The sequence below is a fragment of the Aphis gossypii genome, chromosome 1, assembly GCF_020184175.1.
Source record: "Aphis gossypii isolate Hap1 chromosome 1, ASM2018417v2, whole genome shotgun sequence".
NCBI lineage: Eukaryota > Metazoa > Arthropoda > Insecta > Hemiptera > Aphididae > Aphis > Aphis gossypii.
Window position 1 is genome coordinate 38,566,787 of NC_065530.1, and position 25,019 is coordinate 38,591,805.

Genomic DNA, 25,019 nt, shown 5'->3' on the forward strand with positions numbered 1-25,019 from the left:
TACAAATCCAAGCTTTTAAAACTATGATTTTAAATCCATAATTTTATTATAACTCAACATTTAAAAAATCAGAAATAGAATAAATAAACTCTATAGGTTTACAAGTTAAAATTGAAATGAAGGTATATTATTTTGTATTATATTATTGTCCATAGTGTTAAACATTAAAAATGATTGAAAGTTCAAAAGAATATGATTTTCGTGTTAATGTAGAATTCTTACCTAAATGTATGAAATTGCCATCTTTTTACGATGCTATTACAATGTCCATTTGTGCGGAACTTAACACCACGCGCCACGGTCTAGTGGAATTATTCTATACCCAATAGACAATATAGAGTTTTATGTTTAATAGACAAAACAATGGTCTTCTAAGTACGATTTGGTTCAAGCAGCAGTGACTCTCGATTAGATATAATCTCGCGATTGAGTAATCCTTGTGGACTTGTGGTTTGTTAACCAGCAGACGAATGTCTAAAGAATACAGAAAACATGAACCCGCGAACAAAGTATTTATGCAGAATCACAATGATTCAAATACATATTATATTTTATTACCTACGTATTGATATGGATCTATATACATAAGCCAACTACGTAACTATAGCTTGGTGCAATCTAATTTGTGATTAATTACTCATTCAGAGTCGTATCTATGCAGTATGTGAGGATAAATTTGTTTAATTATATACATTATAAATTATAATGCCATTAGGTAATAATAACACTCGTTTCTAATTAAAATTATTATAGAGTAACAATACAAAAAAAGAATCATTTAATGAAATTTAACTGAGATGGGAATATAGGATTAATATAAAACAGGTAGACTGAATAATTATTTAATGAATATTTTGAAAATGTATCGCAATATTACTGATACAGTATCAACGAAATTTTAATTCAGTTATAAATGTATAATATGAATTTATTTAAAAAAACAATTCATTCTTAAAACATAAGAACACACTCCGTAATTTGCTTTTTTACATAACAATAAATTGTATTTTTATAATTACATATAATAAAACATGTGTAGTAATTCTTATTATATTATGTATTTACAATTATTTTGCTGTACGTAATTATCAAACTAATTAGTTTTTTTGTCATTATTTTAAATAAAATATTTTGAGTTTTACACTGAAACATTTAAAATTTAGATTCTAAGCCATGCGTTACCCACATTTATTTTACTTAACTGAAAACAATTAAAATCTCTATAAGTGATTAAGATATTAATTTAAGAAATCATACAAATTGCAAGATTTTTAACTAACAAAAATATTACTCGTGTGTTAGCTAAAAATTGATCGTATAAACTATAGGGTTTTGTTTTGGTTTTAAATAATACTCCATAATTCTTTGCAAGTTAGTTAATATTGAAAATCAATTCGTAGTTTAAAATACATCGAGGATTATAAATTCAAAGTAAATAGTGATGATAATAATATATATTCTTTAAACATAATATGCATAAAAGATGTCTATAGTCTATATTGATTTAATGTTATTGTAATATATAGATATAGAAACGGTTGAATTTATACTTATTTTATATCGGTAGGATATCAATTTAATTAGGTTATAACATGATATAAAATAGTCGAGAGTATCTAAACCTCTTTCGCTGAACATCGTCTACGAGTACTTGCTGCAATAGTCAATATATGTAGGTATACACTATATTATATTATATTATATTATAGTTAATTATTCAAGCGGATTTCATCATTGGATTACAAAATAATTTACTCTTCGGATGTCGAGTCGTATTAAATATTGAAAATAAATCTTCGTAATACCCAATCGCGAAATGAAATATTATATTATGCGTCTACGCTGTATGTAATACATTTTATTTATTATACTAAAAATAATATTATAATACATTAATTATGCCTGTACAGTGTACACTGTTAACCTCGTTGGTCAATAAATATATAGGTACTCGAATTTCAGTAATATATAATATTATACTTTCTTTATGATCTAGCGCTCATGCAATTTACTGATCCCTAAATAATATACGCATACGCACTGGACACGAATTTTATACATGACCCGTTTTTTTTCGTGTGTACAATACGATCACATCATGTATGTGTATAAATAAAAAAAACATATATAATTATAAAAAAATTAGTAATGCGTGCTGCCGCAAAGCCGCCTCGGACTACTGACAAAAGAACAGATCGTGACTATATAGATGCTTCATTACCATCTAGATTGTGTACAGTTATAATATTCATAAGGCACACAGGTGCAAGCGGCATACTGCTGGGAATTGGTTATTTATCTCGGGAACCTCCTACCGACCGCATTGACTTGTTATAATGTCTATTACGTATTATAAAATATTATTATTATTGTTACAGGAGGGTGTCAGTCCTCAGAAAACACTGACGGTTTTCTCCAAAATAGAAAAAAAAACACCGTGTCTGCTCTTAATTAAATAGGTACACGCACCTTATAATTTGGACTTTATAACCTACGCTGTCAAAACCGAAGCAAATTTTTCGTGAATGGTCAAGCAGACCGGAAAACGGATATGGTCTGTCAAATATTTGGAACTTCTCGTCATGAGAACAAAACAATTATAATACGCAATACCTATAATACACTATTTTATTCTAATTCAATTGAACAATTAAAACAAGTCGTTTTAATGTTAAATTCATCGAAGTAATATTTATTGAAATAAAAATGTACAATAGCTAATATCACTTAACAGTTTGTTGTTGTTGACGTTTTACATATTACAAATTTAAAGTATTAATTATCTACTTATGTTTAATTCTCTATAAGGTAAAAAAAAATGTCAGTACTTATACAAATTAAAACTGATGAGCTTTTTTTTGACACTGTAAGGTTTTGACAAAGAAATAAACTAGAATTTTTTAAGTCCAATTAGAATCATGAATAGAAAAAATATGTCTATATTATTCTTAGAATTTATTGAATTTATAGTTTTAAATGTTAAATTACAATTGATGTACACATATACCACTTGAATAACCTAATTTAAAATAATTATTTACCGCATACTTACCTATATCACATGTTACATCTAAAAATGTTTTATATTTAATTTTATAAAAATGAGGAGGAAATGTTTTGAAAAAGTAAATAATTCCTTAATGGGCTTAATTCATAATTAATGATTTTATTATCAATGTATCATTTGAATTTTGAGTATTATCTAAATTCTAAAACTTTTAAATACAATGAATTTTGAATGATCTTAATGTGATTTTAGATCGCGTTACAAATAATACAATGTTGAATGCACTAATATTATAACTTATTAAAAAATAATTTGTTGTTCTAAGAAAATCAAATAATGAAGTTATAAGTACTGACAATGTTTATTCCGAATAGAAAGTTATCAAACAAATCGAAAAAAATAACTATTAGGTACATTTGAGAAAATAATTTTTGGTTTTAATTTAATATAGTTTATTTTAAAATAAAAAAATAAAATCTATATTAAATGAGCGAAATGACCGTTGGGTCCTACGGTACTTAATTGTAACGTTTTTTTCCTATACATTCTTTCTTCCGTGACTGATTCGAGTCGGTGATTTATTGTAGAAGTGTTCAGTCATAGGGAAAGCCAATAATAAATTAATAACTATTGCGTTTATTCTATATGGGTATTGTATCGTTAACACTAATGAGCCAACACATCTATTATTTAAGCAGTACCTACTATAAACGACTATTTTTACCATAATTTGGTTCCACTTAATTTTCCATACCTTCAACATCGTTTTTGTTAATGAATTTACGCATAAACATACCCTTTGGACACTTAAATAAATCTTTATTTTGATTAGGTATAATTTCGTACATTTTTTTTCACATACCAAAATTTTGCCTGTATTACCATTATGAACATTGAATTAAGTAATTTATAATTACACCCGTACTACATGTCTATATATTATAATGTTTATAACAATAATAATTGGACACAGTCTTTTGTAGTATTTTTTACCATATAATTCTGTTATAAATCAAAATAGGTACACCAATAATTTCATAATAATATAGCATTAACTTAATATATACTTAGGCCATCCATTTATAAATATATTAAAACTAATTTACGATATCCGTTCACTACGAAAGTGCGAATTTATGTAATATTATAATACATTATTTTATACTTATAAATAATCAAAAACGCTTATAATCATTACTTATTTGAGTTATTAGTTATTAACCTACATATATAAAAGTTTAATTTTTATTGTAAGCGCTTACCTTGGCTTCCAACATGCCCCAACCATATCGAAATTAATACTCCAACTAGTTGTAGGCATCGTTTGGTCTTTGTAAGCATTCTATACGGTGTTGCAGTAGTAACATTCCTGTATCTACCTGAAAAAAAAAGATAATTTGTAAAAAATTAAATCCTAAAACAAAAGATAATCAATAACTATCTCATGACGTCTCAGTCGATAAAAATATCTTTACATTTTTTATGTTTTTAAATAAACCTTATTTCGATAAATGTTTTTAAAAAATGTCCTTAAAATGTATTGTGATCTTCTGAAATTTTTTTTATTAATTAATATTATTGAGGAAATATATTTATTAAAATATTACATACTTATATATGCACTTAATGGTCCATTATAAGTAGCAAAATAAATACTGAAGTACCTATAATGATAGTTTATTTCAATATAAGAAATCAACCTATCCCTAAGTAGTTAAGAAGATATTGTGTTCGGGAGATCATTTTACTTTAATTGAATTTTAATAACTTAAAAATTAAATATCATGCATAATATACTTATTAGTTATAACTAATAAATTCGTTAATAACTTTTAGATTTATTTATTTTTACTTTAGTTTAAGTATGAACTAATGACCCATAAGTCAAATCAATTCCACTATGAAATCACCTTGTATACTCGTCAACGTCAGATTGTTAACGGTTAAATGTTCACGCAATATTTTGCACATGTTTGTATTTTGTAACATTTAACTAACCTTATAAATTGGGTCGACATTTATTTAAATGCATAAAAGTGTATAATAATCACCCAAAACTTAAATTAAATAATATTATTTTAACACAATTTTCGTTAAAAAAAAATTGTAACACGTTTTTGTCATTAACCACAATAACGGACCTCATAATTATTTAAGACTACCTATAACTGTATTTATGTATATTTATTATGACGTGGTATCTTATAGTAATAATTATTTCTGTCACACTTCCACAATACCACACATCCTGATTTTTATTTTGCGGTACCTTCAACTGAATTCATAAAATAAAAACGAACATAATGATAGAGGATGAGTATGACACTGTTATACAAGTAACCAATTTAACAGGTGTCTTCAGAGAAATTTGTATGAATTGAATGATGACTAAAAGTGGTGACAGTATATAACGACTTTTACATATTATTTTAAAATGAAATTCATGAAATTAAATATTTTATATAGGTACGTTTAGTATTAATCTTCGAGTATAATAAAGTATAATAAATAAAAGTCAAAATTGAATTGATATGTAAACAGTTATTCTACAAATATTTAACTACAAAAATTATTTATTTAAAACTAATAATTGGTTGATTCAAAAAATAAACCTGGAAGCCTGTTACGGTTGTTCCGGATTTAATTAAAAAAAAAAAAAATTTCGGATTGATCGGAAAGAAATAATAAGTTTAAACATAGTTTTTTTGATTAGACTACCTAAAAAAGCTTTATTTTTAAACATTCTAAACGTTGAAGATTATATGACCATTCACCATATTGGGTGTATTGTCTTTATACTTATATAGTATATACATATATTTAATATCCTATATCACCATTTTAAAATATAAAAGTTAATACGAGTAGCTAAATAATGTATAATTATTAATTACCATCACATTAATTTACATTTAAGTATTATATAAGAATATGAATATTTTTTTGGTTAAAGTCTTACTAGTTTAAACTATTTTAAAACGGTATACCTACTTGTAGCTAGGCACTGAAGACTTAAAATAAAGAAGTAAATATACATATTATACAGATTAACATACAAATAAAGAAGTTTGGGGCATACATAGAATCTCGAATACTCTTGCCCACAATCCCGAAATCATGTCCTTATCGAGTAAGTACAAAGTAAATATTATATTTTTTACAACTTAGAAATCCAACCATAAAAATATAGTTAAAAAATATATATATATATTTATTTACAATTTTACTATTGTGGTAAAGTATTTTTGATAACTGATTTAAACATAGAAGATAAGAATTGTTATTTTCTATAAAAAAAAATGTGGCGGAAGAATAATATGACCAGACAATGTAAATTTTAACATAATATAATTGTATTTTTTTAGTAGCTGTGTATTTTACTCCATTTATTGTTTAATATTTAGATTATATAAAATAAATGCAAATAAATGTAAAACAAATTATGTAAATAAAATAACAATTCGTATTTGTGTATCGATAACTATAGTTGAGGGCGTATAGGGGTTACGCCCGGCATTGTTTTAATCAATATTATTGGAAACTTGAGGCCTCCCTAGATTTTTGCCTATTTTCTCCTATATAGATGTACATTACTAATAGACATAAAAAAATATATTTTTTTAATGTTTAATATTATTTAAAATTAGGCCAATTTATTTCACTGTTTGCAAAGAATCGAGAACAATTAAATGCATCGATTGTCATGACGATGACTCGTGGAACCAATCATTTCCTGTACCTACTATTAACATTAAAAATTAGACCACGTTTGTTTGTTTATACATAATAAATTTAATACAAATAACATTAATAAACAATAAAAGTTAAAATACCTTGAAAATTTAATTGAGAGGATATTGGGATTTGTTGGGTTCATTTGGATATTTGATACGAAAACATATTATAGCTATCCTATAGATAGATAATATTATATTTTTTGTCTTTATGTTCCTACTTATTTGATTGAACGAATTATACTTTTAACAAAACATTAAGCTAGTTTATTTATATTTCAATGCAGGACGATCCCAATTACATTATATTTAGCCTAATCGCAATATCTCAGAACAGATATTTAAATTAATACACTATATATTGCTATTGAAACCTCCTGAAAGTAAACTATAAGTTAATATGAAACTGAGATTGAAAATTCAAATGTATATTTAGTTAATGGTATCTTAGGTATCGCATTACCTATAAACTATAAATATTTATGAATAAGTTATTGAGCGATTGAGTGAATTTACCCAAAGCAGAAGACTTTAGGACGTAAATCCATATAACGTTTGAGAGAAATATTTTCCTTCATAATAACACATTTGGGAACATAATATATTTCTTTGTATACGTCATTGGCATATTATACTAAATCTGAGCTTATTAGATTACACGAAAGGTAAGACTATTCAATGTTCGATATCTTTTAGATTAATATAAAATTACCTATTAATATTACTATACTTGTCCGAATACATTACTTTCGTCATGCGGGTAAAAAGGTAATTCGCCCAAACGCATGATACCCTGTAAAATTAGGACTGGTAAATTGAGACCCGAAATAAAAGGTAGAAGGTAAATTGAGTCCTAAGAAAAATAAATTATATGTTTTTTAATAACTAATAAACTTTATTGAATAGTTTATTGGAAGTCCAATCAATATTAGATCTATTTTGTATAACGCACAGATAACAAGATAATAACTCAAGGTTAGTACAAGTCACAAAGGTGCATTTATAAGTAGTAAACTTTCCAACCTTTGATTAAACACAAATTAATTTGATCAACATGTTACAACGGTTTTTTATTATAAGATCAAAAAAAAAAAAAAATTTAAATTCTAACTATTTGGCAGTAAAATACTTAGTAGGTATAAACTATAAAGCAAATTTACCTTAGGTTTATTTTTAAAACAATTTCCTACCCGAAAATAATATTTTGGTGATGTCCGTGGCAAATAATCATTATAGTGACGCCAGTCGCCGTACATGTGTATATATATATGAAATTGAACATAGATTGTATACTATTTGTACTCGTAAAACGGTAATTTTTAAATTACACGCGTAAGACAACAGCAACATTATTTTATAATAAGTCACGGACGTTTGTAAAACCAAACAAAATCTGTAGTAACGTTTTTCGAATTCAATGATAAATAATAAAATTGCTTTCAAATTTGAAACGCTGACTTCAAAGCGTGAGCCCACCCAACTAGAATTACCTATTATTTGGTTGTAAATATAAACTTATAGGTACGTTATATATTATTATGATGGTGTATGACTATCATCGTACAAATCTACAGTTTAAAAAACACTTTAAATTCAAAAAACTCCCGAAGGGTATAAAAACTATAAACAGTAATAATGTTTATTTTGTTGTTTCGTATTTATAATTATGTACATAGGTAGTGTGTATATTGCACACACTTGAAATTATTTATAATCACTTAAAGTATTATTTATTTAATCTAACGGGGTTATAGCACCTATATTCATAAATGTAGTACATGCCTAACGTCTGTGTGAATAAAACTAAAATATATATACAAAATGATTCACTAAATACGTTGCTTTTATAATGCATTTATTCAAACTCTGGTTTTTAAATTTTTAATTACACTTAAAGAAAACATTTTCAAATAGGTACCTACTACCTACTATAGATTTGTTACAACATTTATATAGAATAATACTGTGGCAGTTTAAATTTATGTTTAACATAATGTAAAACATAATCGTCAATATTAAAGAATCAAAATTTTAAAAAGTGCATTATTAATGAAAAAAATTGGAGTGAGCATACATGGTGAAGTAGGTATATATATATATATATATATATAACTTTAAAACTTAGGCATATTGTATACGTCATACTATGTATTAAGTATTATACTATATAAAGTGTATATTAAGTATTAACCCACATAATATTATTATTATTATCATTATTCGTGGTATACTAGAACTAAGATATTAAGACCCAGGATCAAGAGTAGAAATCAAGTTATCACTATAGTGTGTGACATGTGTGTATGTGCCTACGCCATTCTGCAAAAATGATACGCTTACAATGGGTCCGCCCATCGACAATAGTAATCAAGAGTCTGTAATTTAATAATAATACCTGCACTATATTATATAGGTGAAACATACTCCCTTTCACCAGTTTCGCCTTTTGTATTGTGTATAATATTAATTCTATATAGACACTATATTAGACATTATACAATTGAAAAAAAAGTTAAATGAGCATTACTAATATTTAATAATCAACAGGTCAAGTGTAAACATTTGTAAATCGCGTCCTGGATATTTTAGAAAATATGAAGTATATGAACGCAAATAATAATAATTCAAGAGTCAAGACCTAACAGTGACGACCATGGATTATTAAGTTTTTTTTCATCTGAATCTATGACAATTGTTGTTTATTAAAATTTAAATTTCAGTAACTATAAAAAAAAAATAATATTTCTTATCATTTTAAATTATAAGTTTAGACTTATAGAGCTTTTAATTTAAAAAAGTACCCTAGACATTATTTACTCGATGGGTGAGAGAACCGCATAAAAGGGTATGTTAACGGATACAAGATATTCCTGCAGCGAGACTGAATGCCGAATCTAAACGAAAATCGTTACACAACAAAATATAAAATTTGAATCATTAAGGCTTTTTTAAATTGAATTTTTTAATTTAATATTTATATAAATAGTAGTTATAAAACAGTATTTAACAAAAACTTTTTCTAATTGTTTTTACGAATATTTTATAGGTTTATCAACTATATTTTTCTGAGAGGTTACGCCCGATAAAACACAACGCATTAATGTATTTGGCGTTTTAATGAAAACTCTATACCGCTCCGTAGTTTATCACAAATAACCATAGAGTAATTCCATACAAAATTGTTCAATTTAAATACGTTTAACTCGTTTAACTATAATAGTTTAAATTGTGACTATTATTTTGACAAAATGGGCGCAGTGCGGCATAATTAACATAACTATACCTATAATGTGATATTATTATTATTTATTTTTTCAATAGTCAATAAACCTGCTTCGACAATGATTATAATATAAATATGTGATAAATGTTTTACAGGAATCAGTTGATCAATCCTTTGATTCAGTTACTTCTTAGTAATACTAATTAATAATTAACTAGCATTGTTTTTGGGCTATATATAGGTAGTAAGTACTAGGTTCAAAAACGATTTACAGAATTGGTTTTCGATCTAAAGGGTATAAAAAAATTACCTATATAATAATAATTGTTTTTTTAGAGGATTTCTTTTGTTTTGAAAGAGGGGAGAAGATTTTAAGTTTAAATAAATGTTTATATCTGTTTATGTATTCATATTAAGAGTGAATGGTTTTCTTTTAAAATATGTATTATATTTTAATATAATTGTTTAGTATACTAAAATAATTATAATTATTACGAGTTAGAGACTTTAATATCATAGCTGTAACAAAAGTATCTTAATTCTTAATAAATGTGTACAGAATTTTCTACTATTATCTTTCCTCCGAACATTTAAGCATCATAATTGAATAGCTGAGTAATGGTTATAAGTAATTTTAATATAATTCTCATTAGTATAAAATTTACAATTTAGTCGAACTAAATTGCCTACAGACAATGTGCTTAAACATATTATTAAATTCAATGTTTACTTACAAAATTAAAACCGTTTGGTTTGTTCTACACGTATCCTATACATTAAACACAAATCACATAATATACGTATATCGAACAAAACCTTTTTAAAAAAAATCGTATTTATATTTTGTCGCGTGTAAATATTACAATAATAAATTGAAAACTGTGACGAAATATAAACCATAAACGCACGAAATATCCACCTCGTAAACGGTATCGTAAGAACACGGATAGAAAACCAATGAGTGCACTATACCGCTGAACTACACAACTGCACGTTGGTTACTAGGCCCGTATGGAGAGCGAAATGCATTGTGCGTGACTGTCTATTCCTCTTCTTGTGCTGGTTTTATACACCTGTCGGAGGGGCACTGAGCCGAAGAACTGCCGTGTTCAAATGGTGAATTTCCACAACGAAATCATTAGTCACTCGCACTATCCGTACTTAGTTCTCGAATTATTATATTATTATAAATTTAAAAATATTAATATTGTTTGCTTTACTTAACACAAAAACCAGTAGGTTTTTTTTTGATTAAATAATAAAAAGTTACACTTATAAATTATAATGGTTCCACCATATAGTACGTATTATATTAATACATTATAATAGGTATATAAATAGCTCTATACCCTAATGGTATCAGTTGTTTGTTAACCGCGAAAAAAAATGTTATCCCCCATTCCCCAATAATTAAGTAAAAATCACTTAATGAAGTATGTATATAAGATCAATATTGGATTAAATTAGGGAGGGATAACGGAAAAATTCACCAAGCATGCTCCTTAACAACAAATATCTAAAACCATGATATTTACTCTTTAAATAACATTTAAAAATTCCAAAAAGCATAATTTGAATAAACTCATTAAATAACGAAGGAAGCTGGAGAGGAGGTACACATTGATGAATCTCTATGTATGGTACTATTATAGTGGTGTATTATTTCATATTTTCATCATAAATCCAGTATATTTATATATGTTATGCATTGATCGTTGGTTCTGGTTGAATTAATTAATACATTAAATGATAGACGTACAACATGTATACACATTTATTACAGATAATATCAAAATAATATTATTCGGATAGGAGATTTAATGATAATTTTAATCATAATTCGTTTAAAAATGAAAAGTCGAATCTACGAAAACAAAAACCTCTGATTACCACCTATAGTCTATACATAAAAATAAATAAAAACAACAAAAGGGAAAGAGTACCTAAGTTACCTAGTATGTAACCACCGACGCGCGACGGCTATTATAATATTAGTCACTATTTCGGGTTGCGTATATAATATATATACTGTATACTGTATAGTACCTAAGCAGTGTAGCACCCTCCTGAAACCTGGCCCCATCGTGCACCTGCCCCATTAAAATAATAAATCCTACGTCCTGTTATTTATTATTATTATTATTATTATAATTATTATTTCGGAATTTTAAACAAACAATTCTATCATCGTTAATTAGGATGGTACATACTCGGAAACAAAACTTAAAAATAACATTATGAAACTATTACAAAAAATGGAATTAAGTTAGATTATTGATTTTTCTTTATATTGAATCCTTTGTAATTATACGCTATGAGAATATACAAGTGGATAGGTAAAAAATTGTAATTTAATCATCTCAAATTTTTAATAATGCTTCACGCTTCACCTCACAAATCAAGATTCGATTTATAAATTCCTAATTTTATTATATTATTATATAATATGCTATACATAGATTTTACTCAATACTTTTCAGTCCCATAAGGGTTCAGTTAAAATCAAGAACGAATTAATCCGATACCATAAAAATTCCTGAATTAATCACGACACTGATGAAAACTCTCTAAAAGACCAGAAATTATAAAATGTTATTGATAACTAAAATTAAAATAATTAAAATACCTGCTATAAAGTTTTTTTTTATTATTATCAAGTTTGAAATTTAAATTTTTACAAAATGTGTTCAAAAATAATGAAAATGTCCAAACTACAAGTATTTTATACAAAAAAAATTATAAAATATATTTTAACAAGTTCAAGCTAAGTTTTGAAAATGTAATAGGTACAATATTTCTTATAAGTATAGTTCATACTGGAATTAAAAAACTAAACATATATAAACATAGTTATTTTTATAGATAGGTATTTGAAGTTAAAATATGAATGAATTATATTATTAAATAATTAAAATATATTATTTTATTTTTTATAAATAATTTTATATATATTAATGTTTATAATTTTTTTTATAATTTAATGATATTATTTATTACTTTTTGAGGTCTTAAAAACTTAACGTAATTATGAATTTTAATTTTTAATTTAAACATAATGGAATTTTCAAAATATGTATAATGTATGTTCAATTGGGCGGTGGTAAACTCTCCCAATTTTATTTTTTTTAACTCTCCTGGGTCAACATTATGGGTCAAAATTGTTCAAAATTCAAAGTTGCAATCAACTAAAAAAACAAGTAAAAATACAGTCTTACAAAAAATTAAGAAAAAACTACAACTCAAAAAATATTAGATTACAAAGTCAAAAATTAAATACCCCATAAGTTTTTTAAAATCTGTTCCTACTATCAAAAAAATTAAATTTAAAAATTTTTATTTTATCATACGTATATTTTGTATACCTATAAGATTTATTTTATGATTTTTTATTTATTTTTTTTGTATTTTGACTATAATAGCACATAGTAACAGCTAAAGGCATTAATTGCTATTATTATTATTATATGATTTTTATTAAATTAAATTAGTGGTACTGAAGACTCGGGAAAGTTTACCTTCACCCATTCAATTTAAGATACCTAATAGCTATAATAGCTTTTTATACAATATTAATATAAGGTCGTATTAAATTGAAGGTTAATAACAATAACATATTACCTTTAATTTAAAAGATACGAGTATCAATAATAAAATAAATTCTATATTTTCTGCATAAATTAAATCGACCTACCTACCATTATACTAATAGTAAAATAAATTACAACAATTTCAAAAAACATATGAAACGTAAATAGTGATATAGTCTGGCAGACCGTCTTAGCACGAAATTATTTTTCGTATACAATAATAATACATCACTGAATATATTACTCGATACCTGCTATTAAGCAGAGCACTGAGCAGTACCCAATTTGCCATTTTTTTAAAGTCCACAATTTATTTTTAAAAATCCTAACTTCCTAATTTTGCTATTGATAAAATCATTATATTATGGATATTATGATCTAATGGTACATACATATTTTATAATTAATTTAATAATTACACAAACTTTAATAATATACTAACATAATATTATGAAAAAAAGATAGCTGCATATTGTGATTTTTAAGAATTTGAAAAAATAAGCAGCGCCGGATAGAGAAGGTATCGGCCAACCAAGTTTTAAAATTTTAACCAGCCCTAAAAATGTTAGCGGCCCATTTTTCAATAATATAAAGTCATTAATTCATATTTATATACATTTTTGAGCTGTTAAGAGTAATACAGAGTTTGGGGTATTCAAATATTTTCGATTATATATTACTAAGTCGGTCTAAATTTTAAGCGGCCCACCGAGTTTAACTCGGTAACTCGCCGGGTCTATCCGGGCCTGAAAATAAGTGATTCTAAATAGGTGATTTGAAAATGTTGAAAAATATTATAGATAGTCTACAATAAGTACAATACACGAATAAAATATAAATTGATATAATATTATGGTACACGGGTCACTTGTCAAAACCGAAAGGACCAACAATATACCTTAAATAAACCTGAATATACGTACTTATTTATAAATGTATTCAATTCATTACTATCAGTCGTTAAATTATCAAGAATTGAGTGAGTATATAATAAATTTAATTATATTATTTTTTAAACCTGTATTGTTTACCTATGTATTTTCACAGAATAGAATATTTCAATAATATAGACGATGTACCAGATACGGCATTGAGGATAGGCAATTTAAGTTGTTTTTATTTATTATAATTTATAATACTCGTATTTTCAATAATACAATATGATCAAGCGGCGTTAAGGATAGGCCTTTTAGGTACATCTCTGTCGTCGGTTTATAATAAAATACATACTCCACATATTTTTTTATAGTACCCTAAACCCTGTATCTCATTAAAAGTATCATAAGTATCGGTATCTATTGTTTGTAAAAATACATTAACGTTTACGTTATTTAAGTGAATATTGAGTAAGTATAGAGAAGGTAAGTAGCATACATTAAAAATTATAATGTATAATATCATAATTATTTAAAACACAGTTTTTATTTTTTATTACAACAATCGTGACTTATTTTATAATTTATACATGAAAGGTATCATTCTTACCCAAGTTACCTCCTTTAATTATTTAATTAATAATGCATACATTTAAATATTGGATTTTAGAATTTTTAAGTTAACATTTTTTTTTTTTTTTAATAAGAATCCCTTTTATTTACATTAAATTGTGAAGTAAATATGATTTTTTTTTTTTAAAAAAAAGTTCTTATGTTTCTAAATCAAAATTCAAATAAATGATTTTTAGCTGGCGTTTTCATTGTGATTTAAAGTTAAGCACAATATTTGTTTTCTTTCTATAACCCATGCACAACATAAACCAAGACAAGTGATCTTTTTTTATGTATATATATTTTTTAAATATAATAGAAGGTTTATAGTTTCACTAAAAAAATAATAAAAATAATGTTCAAATTATTAACTGCTGTATACTATCCCAAAATAAATTTCCACTAAACTATTAAAAATTTAATTTACGCAAACAATTTAAGAGAGGGATTAAATCAATGTTTTATTTCGCATTTACTGGTTTTCCAAAGTAAATTTGCAAATTTAACGAATAACGAATAGTCTGTAATAGTTGGCTCTTGAATTCAACCTTGAATTTGAAGTTTGTATTTTTTCCCACCTTTTAGGTCATACATAGTATCAAATTTTACAACCTCATCGGTGATGGTTTTACTAAAATAAGCTTTATAATTCCCTTTGAATGAACTTGTTGAGGAACTAGTAAGAAATTTAGTGTTTTATTATATCTATAATATAATCATAACAAGACATTATGTTAGGTAGGTTAGTTTATTTTTTTTAATTAGGATATGATTGTTTAATAATATCATTTATATATTTAAATTGTTTTGGTTTTTTTTTTAATTTAAAAAATGATTAGATTTTCAAAAGAAATCAATTTTTTGGGTATAATATAAAATAAATATTTTCATATCAGGCTATGCTTTTTTATTATTAAAACTATTTAGGTATAACCACAATACTTCAGCTGGGTAGAATTAGAATAGTAATTAGTTAAATGTTAAATGTAAGATGAATAAGACGACTAATATTAAATTTAAATACCCCCGTTTGTATTTTATTTATTATTATTATTATTTTTTTAAGATAATAATACTTCTCATTAAAATCGAATACCACCTTAAATATACAATTTTTAAATAATGGAAGAAATTATAGTTTTATCAAATGATAGTTGAAAAAATATGAACTAGAGAATCCTATTTCATGGATATTTAAATACACATGTTTTATTAAAACGGTGTAAAAAACTAGGTATACGACTATACGGTTAAATGAACGTTGAAATCTGTGTACCCGTATATTTGTTTCAGTGCATGTATCTGTGTGTTTGCATTATACATATTTTAAATACCTAATACTTATATTAAATATATAAATTAATTTACAAATTTTGTTTCTTTAATTTGTTTGATCTCAAAATATCCAACTAATACTTCCATAAATTTTAAATTCTAACTATGAAAAACTCATTATCTATAGTCTATACTATAATCTTTTTCATTATCGAGGCGGTTATGACAATTTAAAATCAATTTTAATAAATTAGTTTAATTTATTAAACTAAAAAATTTAAATAATTAGTAGAATAATAATTTATTCTACTAATTATAAATATTTATTATTCTTTTATTGACTGTTTAACACAATTGACGTATTAGGTAACACTAGAAATAAATTTATTTCCCATCTACATCATTATTTTATTTTCTATTTTTAATCTGATTTTTATAAATAAAGTTGTTTAAATCTGAGTAATAAATATTAATACTTTTTAAATAAAATACTTATGAAAAGCTAAGGAAATAATTATATACAAGTAATTAAGTTTAATTACATTGGTACCATGCATGTTAGATATAAAGATATTTGAATAATTACACTTTTATAGTTATATCCGGATTTCAATTACACGGATATTTATTAATACGCTTAAGTTACGGGTACACGGCATCCGTGTGCTTATGAGTTATGTTGGTTAATACCTGGTCAAAACCGTGAATTCTAATATAAACACGATTATGAAATTTAGAATAAAATTTAATATTATTTTATTAAATTATTTACTTTAATAAAATATTCTATGATGACTTATTAGTTATTACATTTCGAAAACTATTGTTATTAAATTGGACTCATCCTTCATAAAAATAAAGATTATCTTATATCTATAATAGGCTATAGCCGTGTAACTCAATTCTCAAGGTTAAGAGTTACAACAGTTACATAAAATTGGTTTTATAATTTGTAGTTTTGACAATTTAAATAAACTAAACAAAACGCGTTTATTATACTATTTATACTGTCCTGTTTTCAAAGTAAAAAATCTGTCAATCCTATTATTGCATGTATCAAAATAGGTACTTATATCAGGGTTGTATTTATAATTTTGCCAACTTTACACAAATGTTACACTTTGTACCTATTCATGAAACGCCACTCTTACTTTAAAGTGTTAGTGTAAGCCCGAAGCCGTAAGGTTATCATTTTTTATTTTACTTATTAAATCAATCCAAAATGTTTTATATAATTTATGTGAAACATCTTACCATTTCTCCAGGGGAAACTACCAGTCTTCACATCATGTTTTTTTCAAGAAAGCTGAAATACCACGCATATTAGGTATTATAAATATACAACGATCAACTATTTGCGTCCCTACGTCATACGTTGATAAAGTTAAAATTAAAGGACCATGAAACAAAAAAAAATGACTATGGTTCAATTAATAGATAATTAGTTAATATAACTAACAGTGGTACTAAAATGTGTATACGTCGATTTATTAAGGCGCTAGAGCAAAAGAGAGATTGCCGTGTGACGTCACAAGATCACACGGCGCGGCGGCGGCGTATACTTTTACACAGGAATCGCCGAAGCGGTCTTTGTTATTTTTTTATATTTTTTGTTATATTCAACAAAAATTAAAAATTAAGACAATTATCATAAGTCTGTGGGTCTTAATAAATGTTAGTGTACGTTTTGTCGTTTTACTAAATTTAAACGTACGTAATTAATTTTTATTACCTTTATTAACTATGATATTAGAATTTAGAATAGAAATTGATGTAATATTATTTTGATATTTCACATAAATATATACTTTTATATAGATGATTAGATGAATATAATATATTTATTGTTCTAAAAACTAAAAATAACACTTAACATTTTGAATATAATTTATTACAAAATAACATAACATAACATATAAAATTAAATTGTAAATCTCGAATATCTTTTAGACCGTATTTCTTCAATATTTGGTCTTGGTATTGGAGCTATGGACTTAGGAATTTCAATTTCTTCTGGTATTGTTATGATATTATATTCGTTTGTTTTTTTTTTGGCCAAATCGAGTACTTTTTCCATAATTCGTTTTCGCCAATCATTATCAGTACGCTCATATACATTTTTTATTGTGTATTTCCCTAACGGTTTCGAGTATACCATTTTATCACCTACTACTTGTTTATTTGTATTGTAATTATGGTCCAATATAGCCATGATGGATCTTATGTACATGCCTCTATATTTCAGATGAATTCGTTTTGGCATATATTTTAGCCTTACATTATGATAAGATTCCAAGCGGCCAGTATGCACAAAATGTTTTGCATGTGGCAAATCTTTTATAAAATCTTTGGCAGTTATAATTTTTTTTAATGCATAGTATGATTCATTATCGGATTTTAACCATAATTTTTTATTTATTTCTTCGTCTGTTAATGGATCATGATCGCATGTTTTTGTTACTCCATTTTCTTCCCATTCATGTTCATTTTTTATGTGATGTAGTAGAGACGTGAATTTTTCAACTAATAATTGACCGTCACCTTTGCAGTTTTGTGAAGCCCACCAAAGATGATTATTAATACTACTTTTCCATAAATATGCATCTTCATGTTTTTTTTCTAAGGTTTTCATTTTTTTCATCAAACTTTTAGATAGGTGCCACACATCAAATTCATGTTGTATTTCAGGATGTTGTGTTCTAATGTAAAAGCGAATTCCTTTATGACGATCAGTAAGAAACAATTTAATATTAAAATTTTGGTTTTTGGTCAGATCATCAAGTAATAATTCACAACCTTTTCTTTCTAAGTCTCCTTTTACCATACCTTTTTGAACAAGTTTAAAGTCGACTATTTTTCCACTACGTAAATCCATTACTGAATAGATACAATACTTGGCGCAAAAGCCTGGTGAGTCATACTGCCCATCTCCGGCTAACCAAATATCATTTTCTGAATTTTTAATACTGTCAATAGTACTTTTCTTTTGATTTTCCCAAATATTACAGATGACTGGTCCAGTATAACACTTAATTATTTTATCATAAACCGGACGAGAAAAAAATGATAGTTTTAATGAATCACAGAAAGCTACCATTTGTGTGTACAGAATTCCGGATAAAGTCAAAGCAGATCCAATCAATATATTTCCTAATGGACGTTTATTACTCTTATTTTGTGAACGCCAAATTAATTTATGGTTTCTATCACATATAGTTATAACAGATAGTAATGCACCTTGGATATAATGTTGGATGGATACAACTGTTGAATTACATTGACGGCAACGATTAAAAAGTGGCAATAAACAATCCCAAAATACAAAAAAACAAGAATTATCTTCTATATTTGATGATGGTTTTTGCTGTGTCTGTTTACATTCATAAATTTCTTCTTCTTCATATTCTTCTTCTTCTTCTTCTTCTTCTTCGTACTCTTCGTACTCTTCTTCTTGGTTTTCTATTTCAAAAGATATGTCATTTGTAGGCTTATAAAATGTGTAGCATTCATTGCCTAAATCACACTGTACTCCTTTATCATTCAGATTATCACTGAAGTAAATACAATTTGGATCATCAATATCTAGTACACTATCATCTTCGGAATCAGATTCATTAAAATTGTTTATGAAATTGTCAACTTTTAATTTTTTTACCGATGTGTTTGTTGAATTTTGTTTTGATATAATATTTTCTTCGTTTCTTTTTCGGGATATTCTTATACTTCGAGGTGTTTTGGGTCTAAAATCATCGACTTTGTAAATAGTTGGAATAGAATCGGAATTTAAATATAACCTTATTTTTTCATTTGGCAGTAGCTGTTTTTGTAGTTTACTCGATTCTGTAAAATCTTTTTCTTGAAAATGTTTTGAACATATTCTAGATCCACTACCCGGGACAAAATCTTTACGTTTACAAAACACTAACCATTGTTTAAATCTAAGTGGTGATTCATTTCTTTTTGGAAAACTATAAAAATGTATATTTTCAGATTGGCTGCAAGTTGCCCTTTTCTTATCATTATTTGAATTGCATCCAAATACAGAACAAAGAACCATTTTACCCCTAAAATAAATTACACCATTTTGTTTTAATGTGAATAATTTTTAATTTTAATGTATGTACTTTAATATCAAAACATAAAATATAATATAATATTAACCGATATATGGTTATAACTTATAACTTATAGGATATAAAGATAATATTATAAAATAGGAACATACCTATATATTAAAATATATATATATGAATATTTTATATTTAAAAATTTATTTATAAGAAGTGTTCTCATTAATATTACAAAAATTGAAATATTTATATTTTATATAATAGTTTATTACATAATTATGTATGATAATAAGCTTATAATATAATATGTTTACAGTGTACATGATTTATAACCAACATAACAACCGTCTTGTTCCGGATATTTCTGCCGAATTTTATTTACAACACACGATGGAATAACAATACGATTACCTATATAAAACCAAAAATTTAATCAATTGTATTTATACGTTCCTGAACATATTTAAAAGCATTAGTTAACATATTATTGCATTATATTATCAGTGGACTTATAGTCATCCTACCTTTTCCTATAGAATTCCATGAGTTTATCCAATAAGTAAATTGTTTATAACAAATATACCTCCACATCTTATTTGTTGGTTGTGATGAAGATAACGTTTTTTTTTTGCTTTTATTTTTCGATTTAACAATGATTTGTTGTCGTGTAATATTGAGAACCTAATAAACGTAATACAAAAAATAGAGGACAAAATTAAAAAACTGAATCTACTTTGTATTATGTAGGTACCTAATCTATGACTTACTTCTTCATCTAAAATAATTTTTGAAAATGAGCTTATCTCCGTTATACATGTTTTTTTGTTACTATGTAGTAGTAATTTATGTAATTTTTCCAACTCAAAACAACAAATACACTCTTGGTCAGTACTAAACCTAATACATTTATTACATAAACACCAATCGTTTACATTAATTTTTGAACGACCCTCTAATTGTTCTTGTATATCGGGTTCATTTCTACCAGGCTGAATATCAGCCATATCAATATCGTTCACAGAGGGCTCAAAACTATATGGACGTATTGACATATTTAAATATTTGTAATACACTGTCAAAAACAAATAACAATTTTTATAAAACATATTTTGCTTATATGAGAACACTTCTTATAAATTATAATATAATATAACATAATATAGGTAAGTACTTATACTTATTTCAACTTTATATAAAATATATATGTAATTATCAAATTATTATTATTAATAAATAAAATAAAAATGTTTATAATTTATAATACATTAGTACATTACTTTACCTCGTAAAACAAAATTCCAACGATGAAAATTCGAAGTTTAAAAATATGTCCGTTTACAAAGACGTATAAACGTAAAATGCGGTTGATCGACGTTCGTAAACATAGAATAAGTCTTATTTTAGATAAAAACACAATTAACCAAATAGAATATTTGTATAGGCATGTCTATTCATTGTTGTGTTTACGAAGTTATTTATAATATAATTGAATATAACAAAAGTTATAAATAAATAATCTAGACCGCGTTGGCGATTCCTGCATAAAAGTATACGCCGCCGCCGCGCCGTGTGATCTTGTGACGTCACGCGGCTATCTCTCTTTGGCTCTAGCGCCTTAACGAATCGACGTATACAAATTTTAGTACCACTGTTAGTTATAGTAATTGACTAACTATTCATTAAGCCAAAATCATTTTTTTGTTTCATGGTCCTTTAACTCAAATTTTATAAATCGGAAAGAACTACTGATGACACATTATCGATTTGCTATAAAACACAATAAGTTATCGTTATGGAACATTGAATATTTCTACGTATTGATCACGGAGTAAAATATATCTCAGTATGTGGTATTTACCAATAATACGATATAATATAATATAAATATTATCATGTAAAAAGCGAATAGGTAATTATTAGTTCCATGAAATCTTTGATCCGAAAAAAAGCGAACCCATTATCAAGTTATTAAATAGCAACACCATAGATTGTATTGGTACAATAAATATGATAACGATTTAACCTCTATCCATTTTAATTCTTTTGATGTACCTAATTTAAAAAATACTTATTGTTACCTGATAGGGACGAGACTTGAAATTGTTTATTCATTATGAATACCTATTATTATTTATTTATTTTACATAATGTTGTATTAATATACTAATACATAATGATCTACTCAATGACAATGCATACTACAACTTTACAACTACTATACGTCCTGATCTTGTTATTTGTGTTTAAACTTAAAATTTCAACCAAAATTCCATAATTTGTTGAAGTTGTATGCAGAATTGGTACATAGCTAATAATTAATAAAGCTGCTTCACTAAATTTTTCATCCATTATCGTTTTGATTATTATTGAGTTTTTTTTTGTAATTTGGTTACTATATTATCCTAAGTAAGAATGATGTACATTTATGTAATTTATAGATTATGATGTAGGTATTTCAATATTTATCTAGTGATTATACATTGATACTATATTTGCGCATACAAATTACAATTTAGAAGAGAATATAATTTATAAGGCAAAAACACTCGTTTTGTTATACTACCAAAACATGCAATTGAAGACTGTCTTTTTGTTTAAATAGATTCTGCCCAAAAACGCCACATTATTTAAAATTCTATATTTATAAATTTATAACACATTATTTTAATTGTACACATTCATTATAACTTATAAGAAATTAAAAACTTTTTCTAAAATTAACATTTTCATTTTAATTATGTATTTGTATGAATGTTTTTTTAAAACTCGTTTGGTTTTAGCTTTGGTATAACTCTTTTTCTTAAAATTAACTGTTAAGTAGCCCCTCTCTACAGTTATCACTTCTTCTGACATTTCAATTGTAAAATTTGTCATACTCCCATGATTTAAAGTGAAGAGCATAAAGATATTGGTATTTTGGTAGGTAAAATAAATTAATAAAAAAATAAAAAATAAAAAAATAAATTCTTCTTTCCCGTACTTTCAATAATATTAATAAATTATACCCTGCAATATTAGAGCAAATAATTCAACATTTTTTTAAAGCTATTGTAATCATGAATGTCACTTCATTGAATTTATTTTGAATTAAAAATCTAATACTATAAAACTACATAAATAAAATTTATTGTGTTTTATTGTTACTTTGATAGTTGATAGAAGTTAGGTTTTTTTATTTTTATCATATTGTATGATAAATTATATAATGCATTTAAAATTGTTATTCTTTTACTTTGTAACATGTTGTGACTTAAGGTACAAACTACAAACACATTTGAAATTTATTTTTTCTCTGGATCATCAGTAAATCATGATATAAATTACAAATAATAAATATAAAATGAATATGTGCTGCCATCTATAAACTTGCGTTTCTTCATTCAACTGTGATAATAATATTATGTAAAATAAATAGGTATAATATATAAAAAAAGGTACATATTATTTTGTATTACAATGCCAATAATATTATGTAAAAAAAAAAATAATGTATATATAGGTATACCTAACATTAATTTCATAGTCGTTTTCTTGAATCGAAGTATATATTTTTATAAAAGGTTTTTAATCTCTTTTGAACGGTTTTGAGTTTTGAAGAATTTGTTATGGACACAGAGCAAGTTCTATCGACAATTTTTTTTTTGTTTTTGGTAATCAATGTCCAAACCGATGGGCGTTTTCTTCCATCCTCCAACTAAATGGTAAAATCAAATGTTCCGTGAGACAATAAATTCTACTAACTAGTTACTAATGAGTAATGACCAATGGCACACAAACACAACATTTGATAACAACAGTTAATACTATTATAATATGATAGAAATATTCATTATCATAATAATTAAATATTTATAACAAATATTATTTTATTACATCGGAAGTATTACCATAAATTAATTTGTAGGTTGTTAAAAAAAAATCAACTTAGAAAAGACGCGACATTTGCAACATCTTTTGTTTGACTATTTAGCGATACAATATAGAAATATTTTGAAATATTCTTAACGGATTAATGACACTTACTTTAATTTATATTTTTGAAAAAACAATATCCAAACAACTCATATTTTTAAACATAAATACTATAGAAAACGGCAGCGAGCTTCACCTGATGGACGGATCACTCATCAGTCTATATGGGATCCATAGTGTACCAATACCACTACATCAACTATTTAAGAGACCACTATAATACACCCTACTAAATAAGAAAAGCCAACTAGATAACTCTAAATATAATATAAAAGTTGGATGTTGCTACCACAAAAGGGTTGAAATCCTGTCATAGAAAATTAATATAAAAGGTATGTGATTCACGTAATTATTAATTATTATAATAGACCAGTAATTACTGTGACTTGATTATCGGTATGATAAACATTATTAAATATTAATTAATTCGGTTGATCTCAGGAAAAATTGTTTTAGGAGGGCGTATATTGTTACAATGTATAAGGTGTTTTGAAAGTAATTGATAAGACGGTAAGATCAGTTTTGGTGTTTTAATAATTATTCTTATGAGCCAATAATTATTTATCAGCATAATACTCATAATCAAGAAATATAAGGCGCTTTAACCTTTATAAGTGGTAAGTAAATTTATCAGACAGTGTGGAAAGTGAAAAATGTTGTGGCC

At 25.6% G+C, this 25,019-nt stretch overlaps 1 protein-coding gene across 2 annotated transcripts in view; it reads right to left on the bottom strand.

Moving 5' to 3' along the window:
* Window positions 1-10,996, bottom strand: part of LOC114119153 (cadherin-related tumor suppressor) — a 43,292-nt gene extending 32,296 nt beyond the window's left edge. The window contains exons 1-2 of one of the 2 annotated variants that reach the window (XM_050197088.1): window positions 10,699-10,996; window positions 4,270-4,382 (exon numbers count right to left, since the gene is read on the bottom strand). In XM_050197088.1, coding sequence (XP_050053045.1) covers window positions 4,270-4,348 — 79 coding nt within the window. In that variant the 5' untranslated portion in view covers window positions 4,349-4,382; window positions 10,699-10,996. Of the gene's footprint in view, window positions 1-4,269; window positions 4,387-10,698 lie in introns of both variants that reach the window. The other variant, XM_050197087.1, reaches the window with a different exon arrangement.
* Between the last annotated feature and the right edge of the window lie 14,023 nt (window positions 10,997-25,019).